We start from the raw sequence: 24,892 nt of genomic DNA on the forward strand, positions 1-24,892 counted from the left end.
CAGAGCTATCTACCTATAATTGGTAGGCTGGTGTGGCCTGGCTTGCCCAACTTAGTTCTACTTAGAGCACACCTTTTGAAATGAATGAACCTAAATGATTCATGACTATTAACTGCAGGGGGTTCCCTCTGAATATAGAGCTTGCTTTGGATACAACCCATAATATTTGACACCTTTTGTTGCCCTCAGGAATCCAGGAGTAATTTGAGGAGAGTAAAGCCATCAGATCCTGCCCTCCTGAGTCACATCTCAGCTCAGGAATTTGTTTTCTGTACCAGATCTGAGCTCGTAGTCTTTCCACAATTTTACTCTTTGCTCCCTCCAGGAATGATGCTCGGAGGTGGCTGTGGGAAGGAGCTGGCCCACTGGATCATCCATGGGTATCCTGAAAAGGACATGTACGGTTATGACATTAGGTGAGCACCTTCCTGCTCTGGCCCCGTAGAGAATCTGCCTTGAATACAGAAGGTTCCAGGTTCAATTCCCTAGTGAGGCTGAGGGTGTATCCTTGTCTGAAACCCTGTTTAAAAAGGTTGCTTAGGCTGCCATCTTCAGTGTGAAGGGAGCAAAAAGTGCTGGATGGAGTTGATGATAAATGCTGCCTGTGTCCTGGCAGGGGGGTTCCTGTGAGGAGGCAGCAAATGGCAGAGAAACCCCCAGCCAGCATATAGAGTCCTGAGCTAGCGGGAGCAATGGTATGATTCAGGATAAGGAAGCTTCTTGCATCCTTGTTCTTCTGAGCCCTTTACCCAGGACTATGAAGACTGGAATCTTTCTTTCTAGGGTAAGGACTAAGGACCATAGCTCAGTGGTAGAGTATCTGCTTTGCATGCAAAGGTTCAGTCTCCAGGAACGGCTCCTGTCTTGAAATGCCAGAGAGCCACTTCAAGTCCTTGCAGGCAATACTGAACTAGGTAGACTAATGGTCTTTCTCAGAATAAGGCAGTTTTCATAGACTAATGCATGAAGATAGGCCAGCAGCCAGCATAGAGTGTCCTACTGCATATACAAAGTTCTGGTTTCCGCCCTGGTAGGGGTGGGAATATTTTCTGTCTGCATTGCAGGGGGTTGCACGAGACTAGATGACCCTCGGGGTCCCTTCCAACTCTACAACTCTACACTGCCAGTCAGTGTGGACAAAACTGAGTTAGATCAGAGGCGTCTTTCCCATAGGGCTTAGTGGCTTGTTGCGCCAGGGCGTCGGCCTCTCAGGGGCGCCCCAGCGAGTGGGGGAGCTGCACGGCTTTGCTGGTGGCCTCCCCAGCTGCGCCCTGCCAACCACCTTTCCTTCCTACCCTCCTCGGCCCGCCCCCCTCTGCGGGCGGGTGCATTGGTGCTGCTGCTGCTGCTTGTGCTGCTCCCTCAAGCGCTCAGCGGCGGCGGCACGGGCAGCGGCCACCACATTGACTGCGTCTTCTGTGGGTAGTGGCTCCTGGGGCTATGAGGTGGTCTGCAAGTTGGGCCCCGAGTTCTAAATTCTGGGAAAAGGAGGAGATGCCGGAGGGATCTTTGTGCCAAGGGGCCAGATGTGCTTAAGACGGCCCTGAACTAGATGGTCCAGTGGTTTTTTCCTAGGTTATGACACAGTCGTCCTAATGAGACTCTTTTGCTGCCAGCTTTGTAGTATTTCCAGTGCAATGTGGAACCTTTTATGTTCATGTAGGCCAGCAGGGGGGAAACTTTGGCCCTCCTGCTGCTGCTGAACTACAACTCCCATTGTCTATTGGCCATGCTTGCTGGGGGCTGGTGAGAGTTGTGGTTCAGCAATATCTGGAGCGACAGATGTTTTATAAAACCTAGGCTTCTGTTTTGTAAAAATCTATCTTTAATGCTGGGGGGGGGTGTTGAGGTCTGTTGTGTTGCATTTAGGTAACTAACTGCTTGTTAGAGTAGACCCACTGAAGTGGGTGGACATGACCAAAGTAGCTCTGATGGAGTCTCCTGTGGGTAGAACTTGGTTGAATACAATGCTTTACATTTGTCTTTCACTTTTATTTATTATTTTTGTACTTTACTCACTGTTAAGTTTTACCAAGAGTTATACATTTTAGGGCAATACTTTATTTATTTTTACTTGTTACACTTATATACCACCTTTTTCTTCCAAGGAGCTTAATGTGATGTCCATGCTTCTCCTCCTTCACATTTAATCCTCACAACAACCCTGTGAGGTAGGTTAGGCTAAGAGACAGAGACTGGTCCAAGGTCATGGCTTCATGGCTGAGTAGGGATTCAAATTCTGGTCTTCCAGGCTCTAACCTTTACACCACATTGTAGGAGCCTGAAAGCGGGGTTGCTGTATAGGATTTTCTCACCCTGCATTGCAAAGTAGTGTGGATTGCCAGCAGCCGGTGGGTTCCGTCACAAACGCAGGCCTGCTCCACAGATGTTTCTGTCTTTCAAATGCCTGGGAATTGATGGCTCTTAATAGTCGTCATTAATTTCTTTGTCAGTTTGATCTCATTGCCTCTATTCTGCTTCTGTGTGATCACCGGGAGTCGGATGCAAGTTGAAATTATATCTGTAATTATATCTGTTCAGGCAGCCTTCCATACCCCGTTGCCCTCCAGAGGTTTTGGACTACAGCTGGTTGATCCTGATCATTATTATTATTATTATTTATTAGATTTATATATCACCCTTCACCAAAAGATCTCAGGGAACTGTAGTTCTGGAGCGCATCAGGTTGGAGAAGCTAGCTCTACAGAGCCCAGAGTGGAATACATAGTTCTCTTCTCACCCACCCGCATCAAATCTAGCTTGGTATTGTCGGCACTGACTGGCAGCAGCTCTCCAGTAATTTGGGCTTTTAGTGTGGATGCCCCTATGGAAGCAGGGGCAACCACACTTTCTGGAAACAACTGAAGATATTTTTGTTCCAACAGGCTTTACCAGCTGGGTAGATGGGTCTTTACTGTGAGTGGCCACTTGTTAGGGTTTTAGTCCTGTTTCCAATGTATTTTCTGATTCTTGGTGTTTTTAACAATTTCTAATTATCTTATGTTTGCTTAGGAGGCCATTAATAAATCCATGGTAAAATAGATCTAAAATAAAATTTCAGTCAGGGGTATAACCTGGGGGATTCCAGGATTGAACATCTGACTTTCTGCATGCTCTTACCCTTTAAAAACACACACCCCAAACAGCCTAGTTTTCAGGGTTCTGAATGCTTCCACGGCCAAACAGCTCTTACCACCTGGAAGTTCTTCCTGAGGTTTTGTTGGAATCTCTTTTCGTACCATTTGAATCCATTGGTTTTGATTCTGCTCTCTGGAGCAGCAGAAAACAAGCTTGCTCCATCTTCCATGGGACAGTCCTTCAGATATTTGAAGATGGCTATCATATCTCTATTCAAAATAAATTAAATAATTGTCCAGTAGCACCTTGTTGTTGTTTAGTTGTTTAGTCGTGTCCGACTCTTCGTGATCCCATGCACACTTCTTCAGATACTTTTGCATACGAAAGCTTATACCCAGAACAAACTTAGTTGGTCTCTAAGGTGCTACTGGAGAATTTTTTAATTTATTTCGACTACGTCAGACCAACATGGCTACCTACCTGAATCTATATCTCTACTCACTCTCTTCTTCTCCATGCTAAACATAGCCAACTCCCTCAACCGTTCCTCATAAGGCTTGGTTTCCACACCCTTTATCATCTTGGTTCCAGCTTGTCAACATCCTTCTTAAATTGTGGTGCCCAGAACTGGACACAGGACTCCAGGTGTGGTCTGACCAAGGCAGAATAGAGTAGAACTATTAGAATAGAATGAAACCAAGTTGACCTGGCCACTATACTTCTGCTGATGCAGCCTAGAATTACATTAGCTTCTTTTGCTGATGCACCACACTGTTGACTCATGCTAAGCTTGTGGTCTTAAAGAAAGCTGCTTTATACTGAGTCAGACAGTTGGAGGGGAGTACTACTGATGGCTACTAGCCATGATGGCTATTCTCTGCCTCACACTGCTTCTGAATCCCAGTTGCTAGAAACCACAGGAGGGGAGAGGGCTCTTGGGTTTGAGTCCTGCTTGCAGGTTTCCCATAATGAGCATCTGGTTGACCACTGTGAGAACAAGAGGCTGGGTTAGATGAATCACAGGCCTCAGTTTTTGCATATATTGGATAAACTTTTCCCAATCTTCTGTAAATCTTTGATCTCATCGATTCTGGATCCTTCCTGTCATTCTGTCCAGTTCTGCATAATCCATCATTTTAGTTCTCCATTCTTCTATCGTAGGTAATTCCTCCTGTTTCCATTTCTGGGCCATCAATATTCTTGCTGCTGTCACTGCATATAAAAATAACTTCTTTTCTTTCTTATTTATCTCATTACCTGTAATGCCTAGTAAAAATGCTTCTGGTTTCTTAACAAATGTATATTTCAACATCTTCTTCAATTCATTATAAATCATTTCCCAAAAGCATTTTACCTTCTTACATTCCCACCACATATGGAAAAAGGTACCTTCTTTTTTCTTTACATTTCCAACATTTGTTATTTATCTTATAAATTTTTGCTAACTTCACAGGTGTTACATACCATCGGTACATCATTTTCATAACATTTTCTTTTATAACTGTGCATGCAGTGAATCTTAAACCATCTTTCCAAAGTCTTTCCCAATCCTCCATTTGAATATTATGCCCTATATCTTTGGCCCAGTCGATCATAACTGATTTTACCTCCTCATCCTTTGTACACCATTCCAGTAATATCTTATACATTTTTGCTAAATTCTTATAATCATTATTCAATATTTCTGTCTGAAATTTTGACTCTTTGTCAGCAAAACCCCTGATTTAGATCTTTTAGGTTTTTTTCTTATTCAGAATGAATCCTGCCAACTGACCAAACTGGTCCATTTCTTTCAACACTTCTGTTACCGTGTTCATGGGATCTTCCAAAGTTAATACTAAGTCCAAATGTATCCCAGTCCACTCTCCAAACAGACATAAAAGGCAAATAATACTTCTTCCCTTGTTAATAAGCAATGCTGCCAAGGTGAGGGTGTAAAAATAACAAAAAATAAGAACTTTCCAGTTCATTGCGCAGTTCACTTAAAATTGAAAGTAAAGTAATCTGTTCTCAAAATCCTTCCTCGCCATCTTGGCCACTCTCCAAACTAAAAAGAAAGGGATTATTCCCTCTACCCCCTCGATCTTCTTCACCCCACCAGTTCCTTATGTAAGTCCCTTAAAAAATATCAAAAGCCAAAAAAATAAAAATAAAACAGCAAGGTAGTTCCGATTGCCAAGCAGTCTCCGCTTGTTTTTTACTCACGGTTATACTCCACACTGATAATAGTCCTTGTGTGCGCTTCGGAATTCAGACAAAGTTGACCTCCTTTTTACCCTTTGTCTGCACCGAATTGGGTCCAAATCAGCAAATTTTAATCCTTTCGAAACTTCCCAAATGATTTCTTTTAATTTGGAAAGCCGATCACTCCAGTGGGCAGGCTCGGGGCTGCGCTCCTAGAGGCTGGCAATGGCGTCCCGCTGGAAGCCCTTCTACCCCACCACTCTCATCTCCTCTTTAAAGAAGATACCTGGCGGCCAGGGGAATCGCTACTCCGCAGCGCTGGGATCCTTACCCCCTGAATATCCTTTCAGTGGGGTTTTGGGGGGCTAAGGCGCCCTTTTAGCACCCCCTTTTATCTTCTAGGAGCTGGCCTCCCTCTCCCGAGGAAAAGCCCACTTGCTTCCACTTTGTGATCAGACCGGAAGAAGCCCCTGGACAAGAAGTCTTTCTTAGCCCTACCTGGAGATGCTATCAAGGATTGAACCTGGGACCTTCTGCATGCAAAGCAGCTGCTCTTCCACTGAACTATGACTAAGTGGTGCGGAGGGCAGCATTGGAACAATGTATATGTGAAGCTGGTAGCTAGGCAGGCATTGAGTTCAAGAGCTGGAAACTGGAAGACCTGACTCTACCATGATGCTGCAGCCTGTAATGTCTGTCTCTGCCTTCAAGCAAGCAAGTGCCTCGTACCCTCCTACCTCCAGAGGAAGAGAATGGTGTCAGCGTAACTCAAAACATAATTTATTTTAATGGTGTGCTGTTCCGAAGCAAAGGAAATGGCATGTTCTCAAACAGCAGACACAGAAGCACCTCTGTGTCAAAACCTGCCAACAGCCTCCTTTGTTGCAGTCTGCTCTTGGATTCTGCAATGGAAGAGCATCTTAGCACCAAATGTGGTGTGAGGATCAGCATGCCTGTCATCATTAGCCTCCTCAAGGGGAGCTCAGAATCCTGCTCCTGAACTTATGGCCTTGTTAATTGCGGAACCCTGCAAATTCTGCAGAGGTTATAAATTAAAAGTATGTATTGGTGCCTGAGGCAAAAGACTGGATAGCACTCCTTGGGGACCCAGATGCAAGGCAAGGCTGGGGAAGGGCCGTAGCTCAGTGATTAGTGAGCCTGCTCTGCATGCAGAAGGCCCCAGCTTCAATCCCTAACCAATGGCTTCTCTGAGTTGGTCTGGGGGAAAACTCAATGCCTGGAAGTCTGGAGAGTCACTGTCAGTCAGCCTAGACAGTATTGAACTAGATGCACCCAGTGGTCTGACTCCATGTAAGGCAGCTTCCTATGCTCTTATTACTAGCTTAATCTTATTGGCTGCCTCCATTGGCTACCAGAGGCACTTTCCCTCACCCTGCCTAATGATAGGGATGGCCCTGATTGTACAACTAATGGTTTGCTGATATCTAGATTTGCTCCCTCTTCTGTGCTGCCCCTTATGCTTGGAACCTTTCAACCAGAACACTGAAACCAATCCCCTCCACACCACCACCACCTCCATCTGCCTTCCTGGTAGTCCAACACCGTTGTGGATGGAGATCTTTCTGGGTTCTGAACGAAATCAGGAGGACCGCCAACTCATGCCTCTAATTTGCCATGGATGCTGCAACATGCTGTAGCGTTCAGAGTGCCAGACTAGGATTTGGGAAAGACCAAGATTCAAATCCCCACTCAGCCATGAAGATCATTGGGCATGACCATGGGCCAGTCACTCACTGTCAGCCTAACGTACTTCACAGGGTTCTTGTGAGGATAAAATGGGGGTGGGGGAGAGTACTATGCATGCTACCTTGAGCTCCTTGGAGCAAAGAAGGTGGGCCATAAAAGCAACAACAAAAAAATAACAAATTCCTCCATTTTGAATGTACACACCACTAATAAAATTCTTCAGGTATTAACCAAATGGAGAAGTAAACAGGTTAGACAGAGACGAGAGATGGGTGTGCTATATTTGCCCCCCTCTGTCCCCATTTTCCTGAAAAAAACCCCAGTTTGAAACCCCCCCAAATTTAGCATTTAAAAATGTGCTGGGAGCATTCGCAGTAGGGTTTCTGGGAGCAGAAATTGCTGGTGTTTGCTTATTCATCCCATGTCCAGATTGGACCAATCCACCGAATATAATTGATATTGGGGGAAAATGAGGGTGGTGACAGCACACTCATGTCTTTATTTCACCATTTGGTCCTCATCTGAAGATAACACTTGGGTCTGCCTCTGTCTGTCTCTGAAATGTTCACCTCTCTATAGGAGGTTTCACCACTCCCTTACAAACAACAACCGCTGGATCCGGGAAAGGAGCCATGAATCATATGCAAAAAATTACTCTGTCGTATTCCCATATGATGAACCTCTGGCTGGGCGCAATATGAGGAAGGACCCCCTCTATGAGGTCAGACCCAAAGCTCATGGAAGAAATTCTGGGTGGACATGGGGCGTTAGGCACAGAGGCATCCAGGGCTGTGGGTAGCTTTTGCTGGAAGACTTCTGAAACAGGCATGTCCTGAAATGGATTGTGTTTGCACAACTCTAAAGTTTGATCTAGAAACCTCATGGATGGTCCAAAGCTGATACCTTATTTGAGCAAGCGACCCACCATTGTGTACCCTCACGGCCAGAAGGGATGTGGCGCAAGTTGTTTTTAGAGGAGAAAAGGAGGAGAAAAGCCATCCAGCAACTGCGAGGGAAGTGGGTGTTGTCAGTTTGGCAGGGAACAAAGCCCCAAGCAGGCTTTGTATGGGGAAATTATTTGTGGTGAGGGGCCCCAGGTAGACCCTAACTCTATGGGGGCATGGAGCCTAGAACAACATTAGCTCCAGGAACAGCAAAGAGGAGGCAATAGCATGAGAGTGATCACAGGCTAATTTCATGGCTCAATGGAATGTTGGGGTTCAGGTTTTTTTTACTCTTCTTCCTTCCATCTCCTCCCTCCACACTCAAATTTTTGTGACCCTCGCAGGAACTTCTGCAACAAGGTTGTGTATTTCAAGAGAGACATGGTTGGGAGAGGCCAGGCTGGTTCCATCCAAAGAGTCAGGCACCAGTAAGTACAAAATTTAGGGGTGTGATACCAAGGAGGAGCATCGTGGAACATCATGTCTCCACATGTGACCTTTGTTCCTCTAGCACTACCATTATGAGGTACTTTAAAGGCTCTTTTGCCTGTTTTCCTGTGGTGCTCTTTGCCCCAGGAGCTTGCAGAATTGCACCAGCCTGTCTCCCCATTAATGTGGGAAGGATGATCCACATAATGTCCTCCTCACCCCAGTCTTGTCCTAGACCTCCCTCTGACTTTAAATGTATGGGTGTGTGTTTTCCCCCAATCTTGGCCCTTTTGGGCGTTCCAAGGATTGGAAAACCCCAGTCCTTGGCATCCACCCCACCAGGGGCAGAATTCCCAGAGGGATGGGTTTGGCTAATTTTGGCTTCTGAAGGCAGCCCTGTTTAGGGAAGTTTTTAATGACTGATGTTTAAATGTACCTTATTTTTAATTTCTGTTGGAAGCTGCCCAGAGTGGCTGGGGAAGCCCAGCCAGCTGGGCGGGGTACAAATAAATGATTATGATTATGATTATGATTATTGCAGGTTTTGGAATATGATTATTATGGCGCTTATGACCAAACCCCACATGAAGACTATGAATACAACCGCTTGCTGTCGGATGAATACACATTTGATTTCCCATCTCACCACAATGTTGTGAGTAGAATGCCCTTGGAGGAGGATGCAGTGGTCCTGTTGCCAAGAGGGGCTTCTAATGGGGGGGGGGGAGTCTTCAGGTAAGGGGCATTCCCATCTCCACCTGGAGATGCAGTGATTTGAACCTGGGATATTCCAGCAGAGGAACTGAGGCTTGCTGGCATCCCTCAGGACTGCACCACAATCAGGCTTTTCAAAAGCCTCCACTGGAGCCAACTGGAGCTTTTAAAAATCCTCCATTGGTGCCAATTGAGGCTTTTAAAAACTTCGTTGCTACAGCAGCATCCTTTATGGGAGGGGGTTTCACAGCTGGCTCTTTGTATAACAGCTTCCTGTGTTCTATACACCCAGCACAGCATCTTGGGGGTGGGGGTGGAAGGGAACCTTTAGCTGTTGAAACATAAAATCAGAAGTGATTCAGGTCTGAGTTCTTTGGGAAGAAAGATGTCTAATAGGTAGTCTGATGAGATGTCACTGCACGCAGACATGAGTTATGGGATGCCAAGCACTGGAAAAGAGCCATTGTCGTGGTGGGTGTGACTTTTGAAGAAGAAAAAAATCCAAGAAATATCTGTTGTTTTTCTTTTTAAGATATAAAAAGCATGACTCACAGGTCCCTTTTCTTTTCTTCCGTGCTCTCTTGTCACCTTGAGCGACTTCTTACATGCCCCTTGATTCTCCCTTTCAATGTGACCAAGCCTGCCTGCCATGTGCCCCCATCACACCATGGCTCTGTTTTCTTTTCCTCCCCGGTTTTAGATCAGGAACGAATGCTTAACCTGCCGAAATGCCCTGGCGGTGTTCGACATGTCTTACTTTGGGAAATTCTACCTCGTCGGCCCAGAGGCCAAGAGGGCAGCTGACTGGCTGTTTACGGCTGACGTTTCCAAGCCTCCAGGTACCCACCCCCCCTCCCCACCATCCCACCCGCTTATTTCCAGCGGTGTTCTGCTGGCGCTGCCAATGTCATCAATGCCTTCTCTTGCATCAGGCACATAATCCCCTCCCAGTTAATGATAACGTTCAGCCAAGGCTTCTGCCAATCAAGCTTGGGGAGGTTGCTTTCAAACAAAGGGCTCTGTGCCCGGGAGGAGGTTTGAATACCCCAAAGGATGCAGGCATCTCTTTGAGAGCTGCAGCCTGTGTTGATTTGGCTCTGCTTGTGATGGCTTTAAGAGGGGATTATACGGATTCACGGGAGCACAAGCCTACCAGTCGCAATTGCAGTGGCTGGGATGGCTTCCTCTCTCAGAGGAAGTATGCCTCTTAGCAACTAACTACAGGAGATCAAAATCTATTCAGTTCAGGATTCAGGCTTTGACTGAATTCGGCGCACAGTCTTATTGGAAATCAACGCCACCAGGAAAGAAATGTGTGTGGTGTGTGTGTGTGTGTGTGTGTGTGTGTGTGTTTAAAGGAGATGCATACAAACTTTTCCTAATTTTTTACTCATATTACATCTGCCTTTCATTTTTAAAATCCCAGAATCATAGAATTGTAAAGGTGGGCATCTAGCCCAACTCCCTGCATTACATAAATCACAGTTAAAGAATGCCCAACAGCTTCTCTTTAAACACCTCCAATGAAGGTGAGTCCCCCACCTTCCAAGGGAGTTTGTTCTATTATTGAACAGCTGTTACTGTCACAAAGCATTTCCTAATGTTGGTTGGAATTTCCTTTCTCATCATTCAAATCCATTTCTGTCTTGTTTCAGCTAATTGTTACCTCAGCTAAAAGGAGACTGTTTAGTTATTGAACAATTCAGATAAATCCTAATGGAATTGTTTACCCTACACCTCCTCTCCCCTAATGGAAGAGCAAAGGCAAGGATCCTTCACTTTGTAGCCTAAGGGTTAATTTTGTTAGTTAGCTAGCCAAGAGGGGTACAAGTGGAAGTGTTGCTTAGCAACCAGGAAGGGTGGCATGACCATTATTGAGTTAGCACATGCTCTGACTGGCTTTGTAGTTCTGAGGGAGTTTTTCCCCCTCTGTGTATTTGATTGAATGTCTAAATATATGCTGTGTACAAGGCCAACCTCTCCATTCCTTTCTTTTCACATTAATACCCTGTTTTCATTTGCTTTTCCCAGTAAAGTGTTATCAGGGCTTCTCTCTTTGGATTCCTTCTGTGTTTTAAATGACTTTGCATATGCATACATTCCTGCTTCCAAATGCTGCTTTTATGGAATGATCCTGGGATAAAAAAAGATCTGGGGCTTCTGTTTCAGGAGCAACAGTTTATACCTGCATGCTGAATATGCGTGGGGGAGTCGAAAGCGATCTGACCGTTAGTGCAATAGATCCCGGCACACAGGACTCTGCGCTGGCACCTGCCTTTGAAGGTAAAACGGCAATGGCAACAACACTGATCCTTGATCATTTAAAACCGATTAGATGTTGGTTTTTCTTAGCTCTCTGTTTGAGTAGAGCTGCAGTTAGATTGGAAGTTGTTATGTACTGAGCTGAATCCTAGAACAATAGGATCCAGAATGCAGCAGTCTGTTTGGTCCGCAGGAGCCACCCAATCCAGCTCCAGGTGGAAGTGAATCAGTGACCTGATTGGCCTGCAGGAGCAGCCAATCAGGCTTCTGGAGGAAGTGAATCCACAACCTGATTGGCCTACAGGAGCAGCCTGGAATTAGCCAATCACGTGGGGCCCATTGTGTAAATAATGTATATATAGCCAGACATTTTGGGGAAAGTTTCATTTATTACTACTATGAGCTGAATAAAGAGCACGACTCCAAGTATATTTCAGAAGTCTTGGTGTGGACAGGAGCTGGGGGGGCAACTCTTGAAACATTTAGTAGGGTCTGGAGGTGGGCAGGTCCCAGCAATCCAGGGGACATAAGAGCCTGTCTGTTGAATCTCTCTTCTGACAGCTGAGGGGAAACACAGTCTTCATGGCTAGTAGCCATTGAAAGCCCTTTCCTTTATGAATTAATCTAGTCCTCTTTTTTCCAAAGCCATCCAAGTTGATTGCCATCACTGCTTCTTGTGGGTAAGAATTCTAGTGCTTAGTGCAAGAGCCGTCTAGCCAAAAATGGGTTTTCAGGAGGACTTGCAGAAATCAGTTTTAAGATGGTTCCCTGACCTCTTGGGCTCACAAGCTATAAAGAGACATGGCACATGAGGAAAAAGGAGCAGGAGGGAAGAGGGGAAAGCAAGCACCCGGCCAGGTTTTTAAGGTTACTATTCTTAAAAGCTGCAGCTGATGTCAGTGGTGGTTCTGGCTGTCTTGCCATTGATAAAGAGCAGTCTTCCACCCACTGAAGCACACTATCCTCCCCCCCCCTCCACCAGATCAGATCCAGGAGCATAGAACTGGTGCCAACAGCTAGGCCAGGAGGGAATGGGCAGCTCCAGCCCCACAGTCTGAGTCTTGATGACACTTGGAAATCCTCACAGGAGGGGGCTTGATGGAGTCACCCTCCTCCCTTACTTCTTTCCTCCTCACGTACCTTGCAGGACTGCTCTCCCTCACACCAGACCCAAATGAAGTCATTCTCAGCACAGCAGGAATGAGAATGCCAGTCACGTCTTTTTCTGTCCTGGACCTTGACATGACAGCCTCCTTAATTTTTTTGGATGGCAGGTGGCTGGTGTGAATGGTGATTTCATTACCTATGACTAGACACCAGGCTGGCCATGTCTCCCCCCACCCCACCCCCAGTCTCCATCCAGCAGCCAGCATAACCTAATTAAACACTCCTTCTTTGAGGCCTTTTTGCAAACTGAAAGGTGCTTATTGAGTTTCTGTCAACCCTTGCTGCATCTACTGTCTCTGGGCTGGCGGGTAGGTGCACCCGTGACCGCTCCTACAGCCCTTATTTGGAATAATTAAGGACAAATTAAAAATAAATCAGCCGGTGAGTGGATTTGCACAATTACTGGCAAGCTAAAATGGGTAGCTGGAGGGAGCGTGCGTTACTTGACCTTACATCACAGAATTGGAGAGTTGGAAGGGGCTCGAAGAGTCATCTAGACCAAACCCCTACTGCAATGCAGGAATCACAGCTAAAGAATCCCTGACAGATGGCCATCCAATTGCTGCTGCAAAACGTTCAAGGAAGGAGAGTCCAGATGTAAAAAGGAGCTCAGCTAGATGAAGCCTGGTGGAGGCTGACTCACTGGGGCTAACAGGGCTCAGCCTGCTCTCAGCCACTCCCACCTTCCTGGCCTCCGTCTTGAGGGTGGACCTGGTGTTCGTCTTCTTTCTCCCTCTTAGTCTCAGACTGCACACGCATCATACATTTACAGAACATTCAAAGCCCCAGTCCTCCCCACATGGCAACAGTAGTTTACCCAACAGAGCTATAACTCACAGCACACTTAGAATCATAGAATCATAGAGTTGGAAGAGACCACAAGGGCCATCGAGTCCAACCCCCTGCCGAGCAGAACTTAAACTACAGTTCTCGTTATTCTTTTGGGGGAAATGTGCTTTACCTGTCTGGTGTGTGCACATCCTCCTGTGCTGCCCTGGGAGAAGGGTAGGGACAAAAGAAAGAAAATGCTACCTGGTGGAAATAAAATAATACATGTCATTGAGAAAGCAGGTAGATAAATGTTTCTCTCTCTTTCGGAACACCAGAAATTGTGGACATCCAATGAAGCTGAATGTTGGAAGGTTCAGGACAAATAAAAAATGACTTTGTCATGTAGTGCATAGTTAAACGGTGGAACTCCCTCCTGCAGGAGACAATGATGGCCACCAACTTACATGGAGGGCTATTGATGGACACTAGCCACTATGTCTATGTCCTCCCTATGCTGTCTGAGGCAGTATGCCTCTGAATTGCTGGGAATCCTGCTTATGGGCTTTGCAATGACACATCTGGTTGGCCACTGTAAAAACAGGATGCTGGGCAAGATAGGCTTTTGGTTGACCTTTGGCTCTTAGGTTCTGCTTCCATTGTTGGAGGCAGCAATCCTGCTGAATACCAGTGGGTAGGGGAGAGTGCTCTTGTGCTTGGGTCCTACTTTAAGGCCACCTGGTTGGCCATGGAGACAATAGGATGCTGGACTAGATTCTTCTAGGATTAAGCTGGCTTTCCCTGCCATTGGTTAAGGCTCCCTGCTGGGCTCCCTGCATTCCACCCCACCAGCTCCACTGGGCACCAGCTGCCTGCTCTTGAGGCATGGCAAATTCAGCATCCTGGTCCCAGTGCCAGAGAGATGGCTGCTTTCAGGAAGCCCACTGAGAAAGCATCCAAGATGACAACATGCTCACCCTCCATGCTTCTGGGGCCACATACCTGTGGTGGGTGGGATGAGAGGCAAGAGTGGGTAGAGCAATGAATGTGACACAAAATAAGCAATAAAACACATCTAAAAGTACACCAGGTTGAACAATTTCCACCTAAATCATAGTGAGATCTAAATATAAAGATACTAAAAAAATAATATAAATAAGAACAGCCCCCTGCCCCCCAAACCTAAACACTGCTCCAACCCAAAAGATCTATTCAGCAGCCTCAGCTTTTGTAGCTGGAGTTATTTGGAGACCCACCTTCCCAGGCTAGGTGGGGAAAAGCCTGCAAGGCTGGGAGCAGGTCTTCCAGGACTCACATCCAAGATGGAAACCCCTCTCTGGATTCAGGTAAGTCCGTATTCTCTTTCTGACAGATGGAGACCTTGCCCCACAAATCGGAATCCAGATGCTGCTGAACGCATTATTTATAAATTTGTATATTGCTATATCATTTTTAAAAATATTAAAGTTGTTAACAGCAATAAAACCATAAACAGTTAAAAGCAAGCATCAGTTGGCTATTGTGGAAGGATGCACTCTTAATTGCTTGCATGGGTCTGGTGGAATAGGAAAGTTTTCAGCAGGCATTTAAACGTTGGCACAGAGGGCACCTGCTCAATCTTCATTGGCAGAGCATTTCACAGGAAAGACAATCAAGGTTCAGTTTCTTGTTCTTGTCAAACAGGCTTCACCAACTCAGGGGTATGACAAATGGCACTCTTGCAGATGATTTCAGTGATGGAGCTGGAATAGAAGGACTCAGGGGATCCCTGAGGTTCCTTGGACCTAAGCTGTTCAGGGCTTTGTTAATTAATACAAGGACCTTGAACCAGACTCTAGTAGATAAGCAGCAAGATGCCTATTTAATATTACCTGTCCTCCTTCCTAGGGGATGGCTACTACCTTGCAATTGGGGGAGCAGTAGCACAGCACAACTGGTCCCATATCATGACAGTCCTGCAGGACAAGAAGTTCCAGTGCCAGTTGATTGACCAGTCAGAACAGCTTGGAATGATCAGCATCCAGGGACCATACAGGTGAGAGTCACAGGTGGGAAATGGACCCAGGGTAGTCTGGTTGTTCTTTTTAACCCATGACTGAATAAATTAGGATATTTATTGTATAGACTAGGTGGTTCATTCCCCAGTGGCATGTCCAGGTGGGTCTGGGAGAGACTTCTTTCTGAATTCCTGGAGAGCTGCCGTCAGTCAATATTGAGTAGATGATATTGAGCTAGATGTAACTCAGTAGCCTGACTAGGGCTGGATCTATACAGATATAAAAAAACACTATGGGGGGGGGGGGAGAAATGCTATAGGGGAGAAAACGCTCCCAAGGCAATCTGCCATTGACTTTGGATTCTGCTCTACAGCACCCTCTGGTGTCACATTTTTATAATGCATTTTTAATGTTATAAATTGGTATCTGAAGAAGTATGCATGTGCACGAAAGCTCATATCAATAAATATCTTAGTTGGACTCTAAGGTGCTACTGGAAGGAATTTTTTAATTTTGTTTCAATTACAGCAGACCAACACCTACCTGTAAATTAGGTATAAGACTGTTTCCTCTGTTCCATGGGGCTCTGGATTTGGAGGCTCTAAAAAAATCTCAAGAGCCAACACCCCCTCATCCTCAATTTTAATGTACCTGCCCAGGTGAAATACCCACTGATTTTTTTTTTGGCAGCAGTTAAATGGATTTCAGTGAGTTTGAGAAATTGATCAAGAGGGCTTTGTAAATTTCTAGTTTGGGGATGGTCTTAGACGGAAAGTACCCATATCAGCTCCTGCTTGTGGACTTCCTATTGAGAAGATGGGATGAGATGGGCATCCTTTGGCTGGATCCAGCACCCAGGCTCTTCTTATGTTCTTCTTCCATTGGGATTTTCAAGTGGGGAGAGTTTCTGTTGTGCTCAAATCCTGCTTGCAAGAGTTTCCCATAATGGACATCTGGCTAGACGTTGAGAAAACAGGATGCTAGAATAGATGGGCTTTTGGTCTGATCCAGCAGGGCATATTTTATGCTCTTAAAGAGAGCCAGTGTGGTGTAGTGGTTAAGAGCGGTAGTCACGTAATCTGGGGAACCGGGTTCGTGTCTCCGCTCCTCCACATGCAGCTGCTGGGTGACCTTGGGCCAGTCACACTTCTGTGAAGTCTCTCAGCCCCACTCACCTCACAGAGTGTTTGTTGTGGGGGAGGAAGGGAAAGGAGAATGTTAGCCACTTTGAGACTCCTTAAAGGGAGTGAAAGGCGGGATATCAAATCCAAACTCTTCTTCTTAAAACTACAGAATTGTGGTGGCTTCACAAATGCTATTTGGGAAAAGTGGGGTGGTGGCCTCCTCCCTTTCCTTTGCTCCCTTCTCTTGCACATGCATTTACACCCACACCCACTCACACACCCACACACCTTCCTTTGGTCCTCAGTATTCCTCAGGAGCATATTGATTATCTTGTCAGCTGCTTAATTTTACATCCTGAGATCCTGTCTGCACTATATGTTCAAAGCAGTATCGTACTACTTTAAGCAAACATGACTTCTGAAGAAGAAGAATAGTAGTTTGGCTTTGATATCCCGCTTTATCACTACCCTAAGGAGTCTCAAAGCGGCCAACATTCTCCTTCCCTTCCTCCCCCACAACAAACACTCTGTGAGGTGAGTGGGGCTGAGAGACTTCAGAGAAGTGTGACTGGCCCAAGGTCACTCAGCAGCTGCATGTGGAGGAGCAGGGAAGTGAACCCAGTTCCCCAGATTACGAGTCTATTGCTCTTAACCACTACACCACACTGGCTCTCCCACCACCTGGGAACTGTGTTTTTTTTTAGGGTGCCGAGAGTTGCAAGGAGACCTCTGTTCCTCTCAGAGAGCTACTGTTCCCAGTGTGGTTTAACAGCTTGATCCCTCTTTCAAGAGAACTCTTGGAAGCTGCCTTATCTCAAGTCAGACCAATCGTCTATCCAGCTCAGTATTATCTATGCTGACTGACAGCAGCCCTCCAGGATTCCAGACATAGGCCTGTCACAGCCCTACCTGGAGATTCCACTGGGGATCGAACCTTGGGACCTTCTCAATGCAAGGCTGACATTCCCCCAAAATCGGCCAAGAGATTCCCTGTGGAGCACGTATCATGTCTCTCTGGAGCTTTCCTTTTCCTCCTGATTAGCTTTCTGAGGGCCCTTTCTTGCCAGCTGTCTCTTTGATGGCACATTTCTGAGGGCAGGCAAAGCTTTGCAACTGGAGTCTAAGAGGATTTCCACTCATTATCCTTGCATTCACGCCCTTCATTTTCGTAATGCTGCCCATGGCTGTGTTAATGGCATCCTGTTTCCTCAGCCCAGAGCAGATCCTCAGGGGACAGCAATTGCTTGTCAGCCTTGGTGCGCTGGCGTCTGTGATGTGCCAAGGGACCCTATGCTCAGTGGGCCCCAAAATATCCTGGTCCACTAAAGATAATCTCTGGCTCCTGTCATTTTTCTGTGTCAGCTTATTCAGGGTGGGACAGGAAGATCCTCAAAAGCTTCCCTGGCATGTTTAAAGAAAGTGAGCACTCATTACCACATATTCTGGAAGAACTGAGATTTTCAACGTTAGCGGGAAAGTCTGGAAACCATGCCTTATGAGGAACAGTTGAGGGAGCTGGGTATGTTTAGCCTGGAAAAGAGGAAACTGAGAGGAGTTATGATAGCCACCTTCAAATATTTCAAGGGCTGTCACATGGAAGATGGAGCAAGCTTGTTTTCTCCTGCTCTGGAGGGCAGGACCTGAACCAATGGCTTCAAGTTACAAGAAACATCAGCTAAACATCAGGAAGAAAGTTCTGACAGTAATTGCTGTTCAACAGTGGAAAGTGGTGGACTCTATCTTGGAGGTTTCAAGCAGAGGTTGGATGGCCATCTGTCATGGATGCTTTAGTTGAGATTCGTGCCTTGTAGATTCCTACCTCGGGGTCCCTTCCAACTCTACAATTCTATGATTCTAAGAATCCCTTCCCATGCTCCGAAGCCACATTCTGAGAAGTGGTGTTGGAGAATTCCATTTAAAACAGGAATGAGTTGGGGCTAGTTAGCTATGCTCTTTACTGCTGCCAGCTTGGAGATTGCCCTCTATTGGGAAGACCTTAAAGCCTAATGTCTGATGGGATGGCAAGGGGAAGTTTGGGAGAAAGAAAGTCCTTCTTCACACAGCATGTTGTTGAACTACGGAGCTCACTTCCACAGGAGGAAGAGATGGCCACCAACCTAGATGACTTTAAAAAGAGGATTGGACAAGTTCATGGAAGAGGAGAGGGCTATAGGGCTATCAATGGCTACTAGCCACAATGGCTATGTTCTACCTTGATGGTCAGAGCAGTGATTCTTCTGCCTACCAGTTACTGGAAACTGCAGGAGGGGAAGTTGTTGTGTTCAGGTCTTGCTTGCTAGTTTCTCATTGGGGCATCTCTTTGCTCAGTGTGGGAACAGACTAGATGGGACATCAGCTTGATCCAGTGGGCTCTTATGGGATCTGGCTGTTTCCTAACATCTAACATAAAGCAAAAGTGTCAGAGGCCAAACTAAAAATAATCATACTGGCAAGGGATGGCTCCCTGTATCAGCTATGCAAATAGAAGTGATGTCAGTGTCAGACCTCCAGCTTCTCATGCTTACTTATGGATAGGCTACGTCATATAGAATTGAAGCCTTGGCAAGGCATTCAATGATCCAGTTATTTGACATTGCCCCCGCTCAGTTTTCCTTCTTATACGTGACTGATGTATGTATGTAACATTCTATGGATTTTGCTGGAGTTGGCCCATGTCATTTTAACATTTGCTTACTCATTTTATTTAATGACATTTACACACCACCCAACTGTAAAAGAGATGCCCCCCCAAACTTTAAAAAGAAAATGAAACAATAAAATTATTAGTAAAACCATTTAAAGCAACATTAAAAAATGAAAATCAGGAACAAACTAAAAAATATATTAAAACACACATCCACATTCTAAACATCTAGGTAGGCTTGTCTAAGCAAGAATGTTTTCAGCAGGCACCAAAAAGAGTACTTGGAAGGCACCTTCCCAGCAGACAGTGAGATGGATCATTGGCCAAAGTGGAAGAAATTTGAAGGCCCTTGGTAGCTGCTTTGCATTTGGGGTGTGGAATGTGAGGAGGTGTCAGCTTGTCATTTGCCTCAGGCAGCAACATGTCATGGGCTGGCCCTCATGGCAGGGATTGTGGGGAATGTTGGAAGGGTGTGTGTGTGTCATTCCTGGCAGTTGGTCAAGATCTTCTCCTCACCAGGGTTCCTCTCCTTCCTCACAGCCGCGCTGTCTTGCAGGAAGTCCTGGAGACGGACCTCAGCAATGAAGCCTTCCCTTTCTCCACTCACAAACTGGTGAAAGCTGCAGGCTGCACGGTAGGGATCTCAGTGTGGATTTGCTTTTTTGCCACGGCAGCTCAAAGCAACTTACGATATTTTATGCAAAAACAAAAACAAAAAACATGCATACGTTTACATGAAAAACAAATAAATTAAAAGATAATTCTTTTTAAAAAACTACATTAAAACATCCCACCTGTGCAAAAAGGCAAAGGTCTGATGAAATTGGAATGTTTTTACTTGGCACAATCATTGCATATATTTGGATGCCAGATGAACCTCCCCAAGCATTCCATAAGTAGGGAGCCACCACTGAAAAGTCCCCATTCTTGTATTCCTGTTATTATTATTATGATTTCATAACCCGACCTGCACCATAAGGTCCTAGCGTGTGGATTGCAGTCATTTAAAAATGCAATAGAGAGAGACTCCCTTTTCCTTTTCCTTATCCTCATCCTCTGTATACAGTGGGAAGGATCATAGCTCATTGGTAGATGATCTGCCTTGCATGTAGAAGACCGCAGGTTCAAACCCCATCATCTCCTGGTGGGACTTGGGAGCACTCTTGCCTGAAACCCTGGAGAGCCACTGCTAATTAGTGCAGACAATATAGAGCTGGCTGGACCACAGATCTAACTTGGTATAAGGCACATCTCTCTGTTCCATTGCCTTATAGCTGGCAAAATAATTTTCCCCTGGCAGAGGAATTAAGTGGTGTGATTTGTTTGTTTGCTCTTTTATCAGGGTGGAAATAGAGCTGTAAGCAGAGCTACCCCTGTTGAATTTCTTACTACCTTGTAGTTGTTAAAACATGGCCAGGAATTGGACGGGGAACAGGCTAAAGCCTAGCAAAGAGAGATGCTGAAGTTGGTGGGCTTAAAAAAGACAAACGAGGAGTGGGGGTTAATTCTCAAAAGACATGTCTAAAATGAAAAGCTACTAGAGTAGAATTCTCTGCTCAAAAGAGCAACTCCCTCAGCAGCCATGGGGTGGGAAACTGAAAACGGATTGTGGGTTTATTTTGAGCTCCCCTGACAATAGAGCCTTGGCTGGGAGCTGTCACACTCTCAGTGGCGCAGCAAAGCATTTCTGAAGGTTGACAATCTAATCAGGAGGGGTGTGAATATTCAGAGCTTTTTGTAGGTGGGTGGGAGGCTGGAAAAGAATTAACCCTTTCTTTAAATTTTCAGAGGTTAAGCTCAGAAAGCAGGGCTGGGAGAGGAGAAACTGCAGTTATTTTGCCACATGTCACAGAGCTGAAGAGTGATTGGAAAGCATGTTGCTTTGGGGGGCTGCTGTCAGGATAGATGCAGAAAGCTGCCATCAGGTTCTTGAGGTTGCATAGACTAGTGTTGCTGGATCTGACTGGCAGGAGCTCTCCTAGAGACCCTTATGACCCAAGATCCTTTTGGCTGAAGCTGGTGATAACTGAGCATGGTCCCTCATAAATGTTTCTACCTGTTTGCCTCTGAATACCAGTTGCTGGGAAACATACGTGGGAGAGTTGCTTTTGTGCTCTGGTTGCAGGTTCCCAACTGGGGTATCTGGTTGTCCACTGTAGCAGAACAGCTGACCCTCTGTCCTGATTGATCTATTGTGATAGTAGGACCTCTATGCCCAGAGAAAGTCTACCTTTGGATGCCAGATGGTGGGGTCCTGGTTGAGGGCTTTTCAGAAGAGGCATCTGGTTGGCCACTGTAAGAACTGGATTCTGGATGAAATGGGCCATTGGCCTGATCCAGCAGCCAGGCCTTTCTTATATTCTTTGACAGCCGAGGGACTCTCCACATGGCCAATCAAAGCTGATAACTTGACACTTCCTTCCATGTCTCGCTTTGTTCCCTGTCCTTAATAAACGGATTTGAACAGCTATCCTCCGCTTAGGAGCCCATGAATATTTCATCTGGCTAATCTAGATTAATGCAACGTGTCGTGTTAAATGATCATCTCCGGAGGAAGGCTTGGAAATCAGCAGGGCTGACGGCTCCATTCCTCCGGGTGGTCGGGGAGTGGGGGGCTCGTCATGCTGCTGACAGGCCCCCATTGTGCTGGTGTAATTGTCAGTGCCTCATTCCCTTCCAGGGGTTTGATGGGACTCAAGGATAGGAAATAAATCTGCTATTTTAAAATACATCCCGTGGGGAAATTCAGAGGACCAGAAGAGCAAGGAGCGAAGGAGAAAAACAACTGTGAGGTGTCCCGTTGTATTAACTCAGTTGCTCTGGTGACACACCATCTCCTGTCTCTAGCACCAATAGGCCAACTGTCGCAAAGTTAGAACAAAAATATATATATGACTGTAGATGGGCGAAAGGGGTGAAGAGCATGACACACTGAATAAAAACCCCACGTTGAGACACAGGACAGATTCTCCCATTAGGCATGGGGTGCTGGCCAAGGGTGGCATGTCTTTATGTCTTTCCTTCCTTCCTCCCTCCCTCCCTCCCTCCCTCCCTCCCTTCCTTCCTTCCTTCCTCCCTCCCTCCCTCCCTCCCTCCCTCCCTCCCTCCCTCCCTCCCTTCCTCCCTCCCTCCCTCCCTCCTTCCTTCCATATCACCAGCACTCCACAGCCTCCCTGGCTGCCTTGTGGGATGAATTAACTTCCTGACATCTTCCCCAGGCTTTAAATGATGTGCTGGCACCCAGTGAGGCTGCAGAGAGGTCAGGCTACTGGTGAGGTGAAATTTGGAATAAATGAAAAGCCATTCCCAAGTGTCCCTGGCCACTTCAAAACTAAGGCAAGGATGGGAAATATCATTGTGAGAACAGGGTACTGAGCTAGATGGGCCACTGACCTTATCCAGCATCCAAGTTCCTCTTTAAGTTTCTATGTTCTTCCTTCTCAGGTCCGTGCCATGAGACTGTCGTTTGTGGGAGAGATGGGCTGGGAGCTTCATGTCCCCAAGGAGCACTGCGTGAGGGTCTACCAGTCAGTTATGAAGGCTGGCGCCAAGCATGGCATCATCAATGCTGGCTACAGGGCCATCGACTCTCTCAGCATTGAAAAAGGTGTTTGGACAGTCCTTGCTTCTATCTGCAGTGATGGCCTGGAGACAGACTTCTATCTAGCTCAGATATTGGGGATCCTGCACTGCCCTCTCAATGCCCTCTTATCATCCCTGCCTATTAGCTTTGCTGGTTGGGACTGATGGGATTTGGAAAATCATTAACATCTAAATGGCAGTAGAATGGGAAAGGCCAGCTAATACTGACTACCCATGCTTTCCTAGCCCTTCCAGGAGATCCCAAGGATTGATGAACCTGGGACTTCTTGGTCCCATGGAGGGGGAACCTGTGACCCTCTAGATTTTAGGCAGCCCTTATAATCCATGACCATTGGCCATACTCAGTCCATCTGCATCTGAAGGTGCAGAGGTTCCCTCTGAAGCAAGGGTAGACAACATGATGCCCTCTAGACATTGTTGGACTTCAGCTCCCATCACCATCTCTGACAGTTGGCCATGCTGGATCTGAGTAGGGTTGGAGTCCTCAAATATCTGAAGGGCCACAGGTTTCTCCACCTCTGCTTTCATGTTTTCAGTTTTGTCTTGAAATCCTGCTGGAATTCCTGACTGGTTGTGGTCATGGATTGAAGATGCCACTGAAACCCAGACCTGTATAATAACTGGATAATCAGATTTCCCCTCTGAACATTATTTGAGTGTTGCCATTTTGGATCAGGCTAAGCCTTCTCAACAGCCGCTTTGATTCAAACTCTACTGGCAGCTGTGTCTGAATCTCTCTGTGTGTGTATGCCAAAAGCCCACAGTCATAATGGAGGCTACAGACTTCTTTGCACTCATTCCATTCCTGTTTCCCAGACTTGATTGATTATTTCCCCATTTCTCAGGCTACTTATGATCACAGAGATGCCATAGCTCTTAGGGGAAGGGTCATAGCTCAGTGGTAGAGCATATGCTGTGCATGCAGAATGTCCCAAGTTCAATCCCCATTTGCCTGGGAAAAGCTCCTTCCTGAGCTAGATAGATGATTAGTCTGACTTGATAAATAGCAGCTTCTGGTGGTTCTAGATCACTGAAATTGTATTTACTATCTTGGGAATACTATTATTATCATAGGAGCCAACTCCTAGCAGCTGAGGGGTCTTCAGCTTCCCCAGTAAAATATTTGAGGGGGCTGGGGTCCCTCAGAGTTGATGGGCATTGCCATTCAAATGATGTACATGCACCAAATCATATGATCGATTACCTGCCCCCCATATTTTATTATTGTTGCTATTTAATATTAGTAGTTGTAGTAGTTGTAATTGTTATGTAACATTTGTAACATGCATTTGCTCTGAGTAGGTTGGGTGCTGGAAACATGGATTTGGTGGGCTGGTAGGAAGTTGTCTCTCTCAGAATAGGCTTGGATGAAGCCCAATGTCTCTCAAAATGGATTTGGATGAAACCTGATTGTCCTATAAGGATGATCTGAGGGAGCATGTCAAAAAACTGGGCACTTTCTGAGTTGATCTGGGTGGAGGGAGTTTACCTTCCATTGCCAGGGAGTCATCTCTATGTGGTCTGTCTGTGGCTGTTGTGTTTCTTCTCAGGCTATAGGCACTGGCATGCAGACCTCCGTCCTGATGATACTCCCCTAGAAGCTGGCCTGGCTTTCACATGCAAGCTCAAAACTGGCACCCCTTTCCTCGGGAGGGAAGCCATTGAGGCTCAGAAAGCAGCTGGAATATTCCGCCGCCTTGTCTGCTTCACCACTGATGAGTGAGTAGCCACTGGTAGGCAGTTGCATGTATCTGATGGCATCTAGCTCAACATTTCTGATCAGACCCTCAAGTTGGCCTTCAGGCCTCTCTAATTTGCAAAAGGACAAGGACTGTCACTCAGCTAGTAGAGCACATGGCTCTCCAGGCAGAAGTGTGGACTCCACACCATCTCCAGGCAGGCCTGGGAATGTCCCTTCCTGCAACCTTGAAGAGTCAGTGTTGACAATACTGAAATGGATCAATCTAAGTCAGCCTCCTCCATTGCCCTCTGCAGATGTCAATGTCAAAACTTCTCCAGATCTTTACTTCCTATCTTGAAGAAGCGTGCATGCACACGAAAGCTTATACCCAGAAAAAACTTAGTTGGTCTCTAAGGTGCTACTGGAGAATTTTTTTTAATTTTTATTTATTTATTTCGTTGTGTCAGACCAACATGGCTACCTACCTGAATCTAGAACTGCTACTTCTATTAGGTATCCTATAATTGGAATCAAATCTGCAACAGGCTAGTCCATGTTAGTCCTACTCAGAGTAAACCCATTGAAGCTGA

General features: G+C 46.1%; 1 protein-coding gene across 1 annotated transcript in view; it reads left to right on the forward strand.

Annotated features, from left to right (window-relative positions):
- SARDH (sarcosine dehydrogenase) overlaps window positions 1–24,892 on the forward strand; it is a 50,196-nt gene that overhangs the window by 20,701 nt on the left and 4,603 nt on the right. Inside the window, exons 11-20 of the mRNA XM_083485057.1 lie at window positions 326–416; window positions 7,549–7,690; window positions 8,258–8,341; window positions 8,884–8,997; window positions 9,757–9,895; window positions 11,226–11,339; window positions 15,141–15,288; window positions 19,559–19,652; window positions 22,463–22,625; window positions 24,172–24,340. Of these exons, the coding sequence (XP_083341183.1) occupies window positions 326–416; window positions 7,549–7,690; window positions 8,258–8,341; window positions 8,884–8,997; window positions 9,757–9,895; window positions 11,226–11,339; window positions 15,141–15,288; window positions 19,559–19,652; window positions 22,463–22,625; window positions 24,172–24,340 (1,258 nt within the window). The remainder of the gene's footprint in view (window positions 1–325; window positions 417–7,548; window positions 7,691–8,257; window positions 8,342–8,883; window positions 8,998–9,756; window positions 9,896–11,225; window positions 11,340–15,140; window positions 15,289–19,558; window positions 19,653–22,462; window positions 22,626–24,171; window positions 24,341–24,892) is intronic.

Source organism: Podarcis liolepis (assembly GCF_965112155.1).
Source record: "Podarcis liolepis genome assembly, chromosome: Z".
NCBI classification, from domain to species: Eukaryota; Metazoa; Chordata; class Lepidosauria; order Squamata; family Lacertidae; genus Podarcis; species Podarcis liolepis.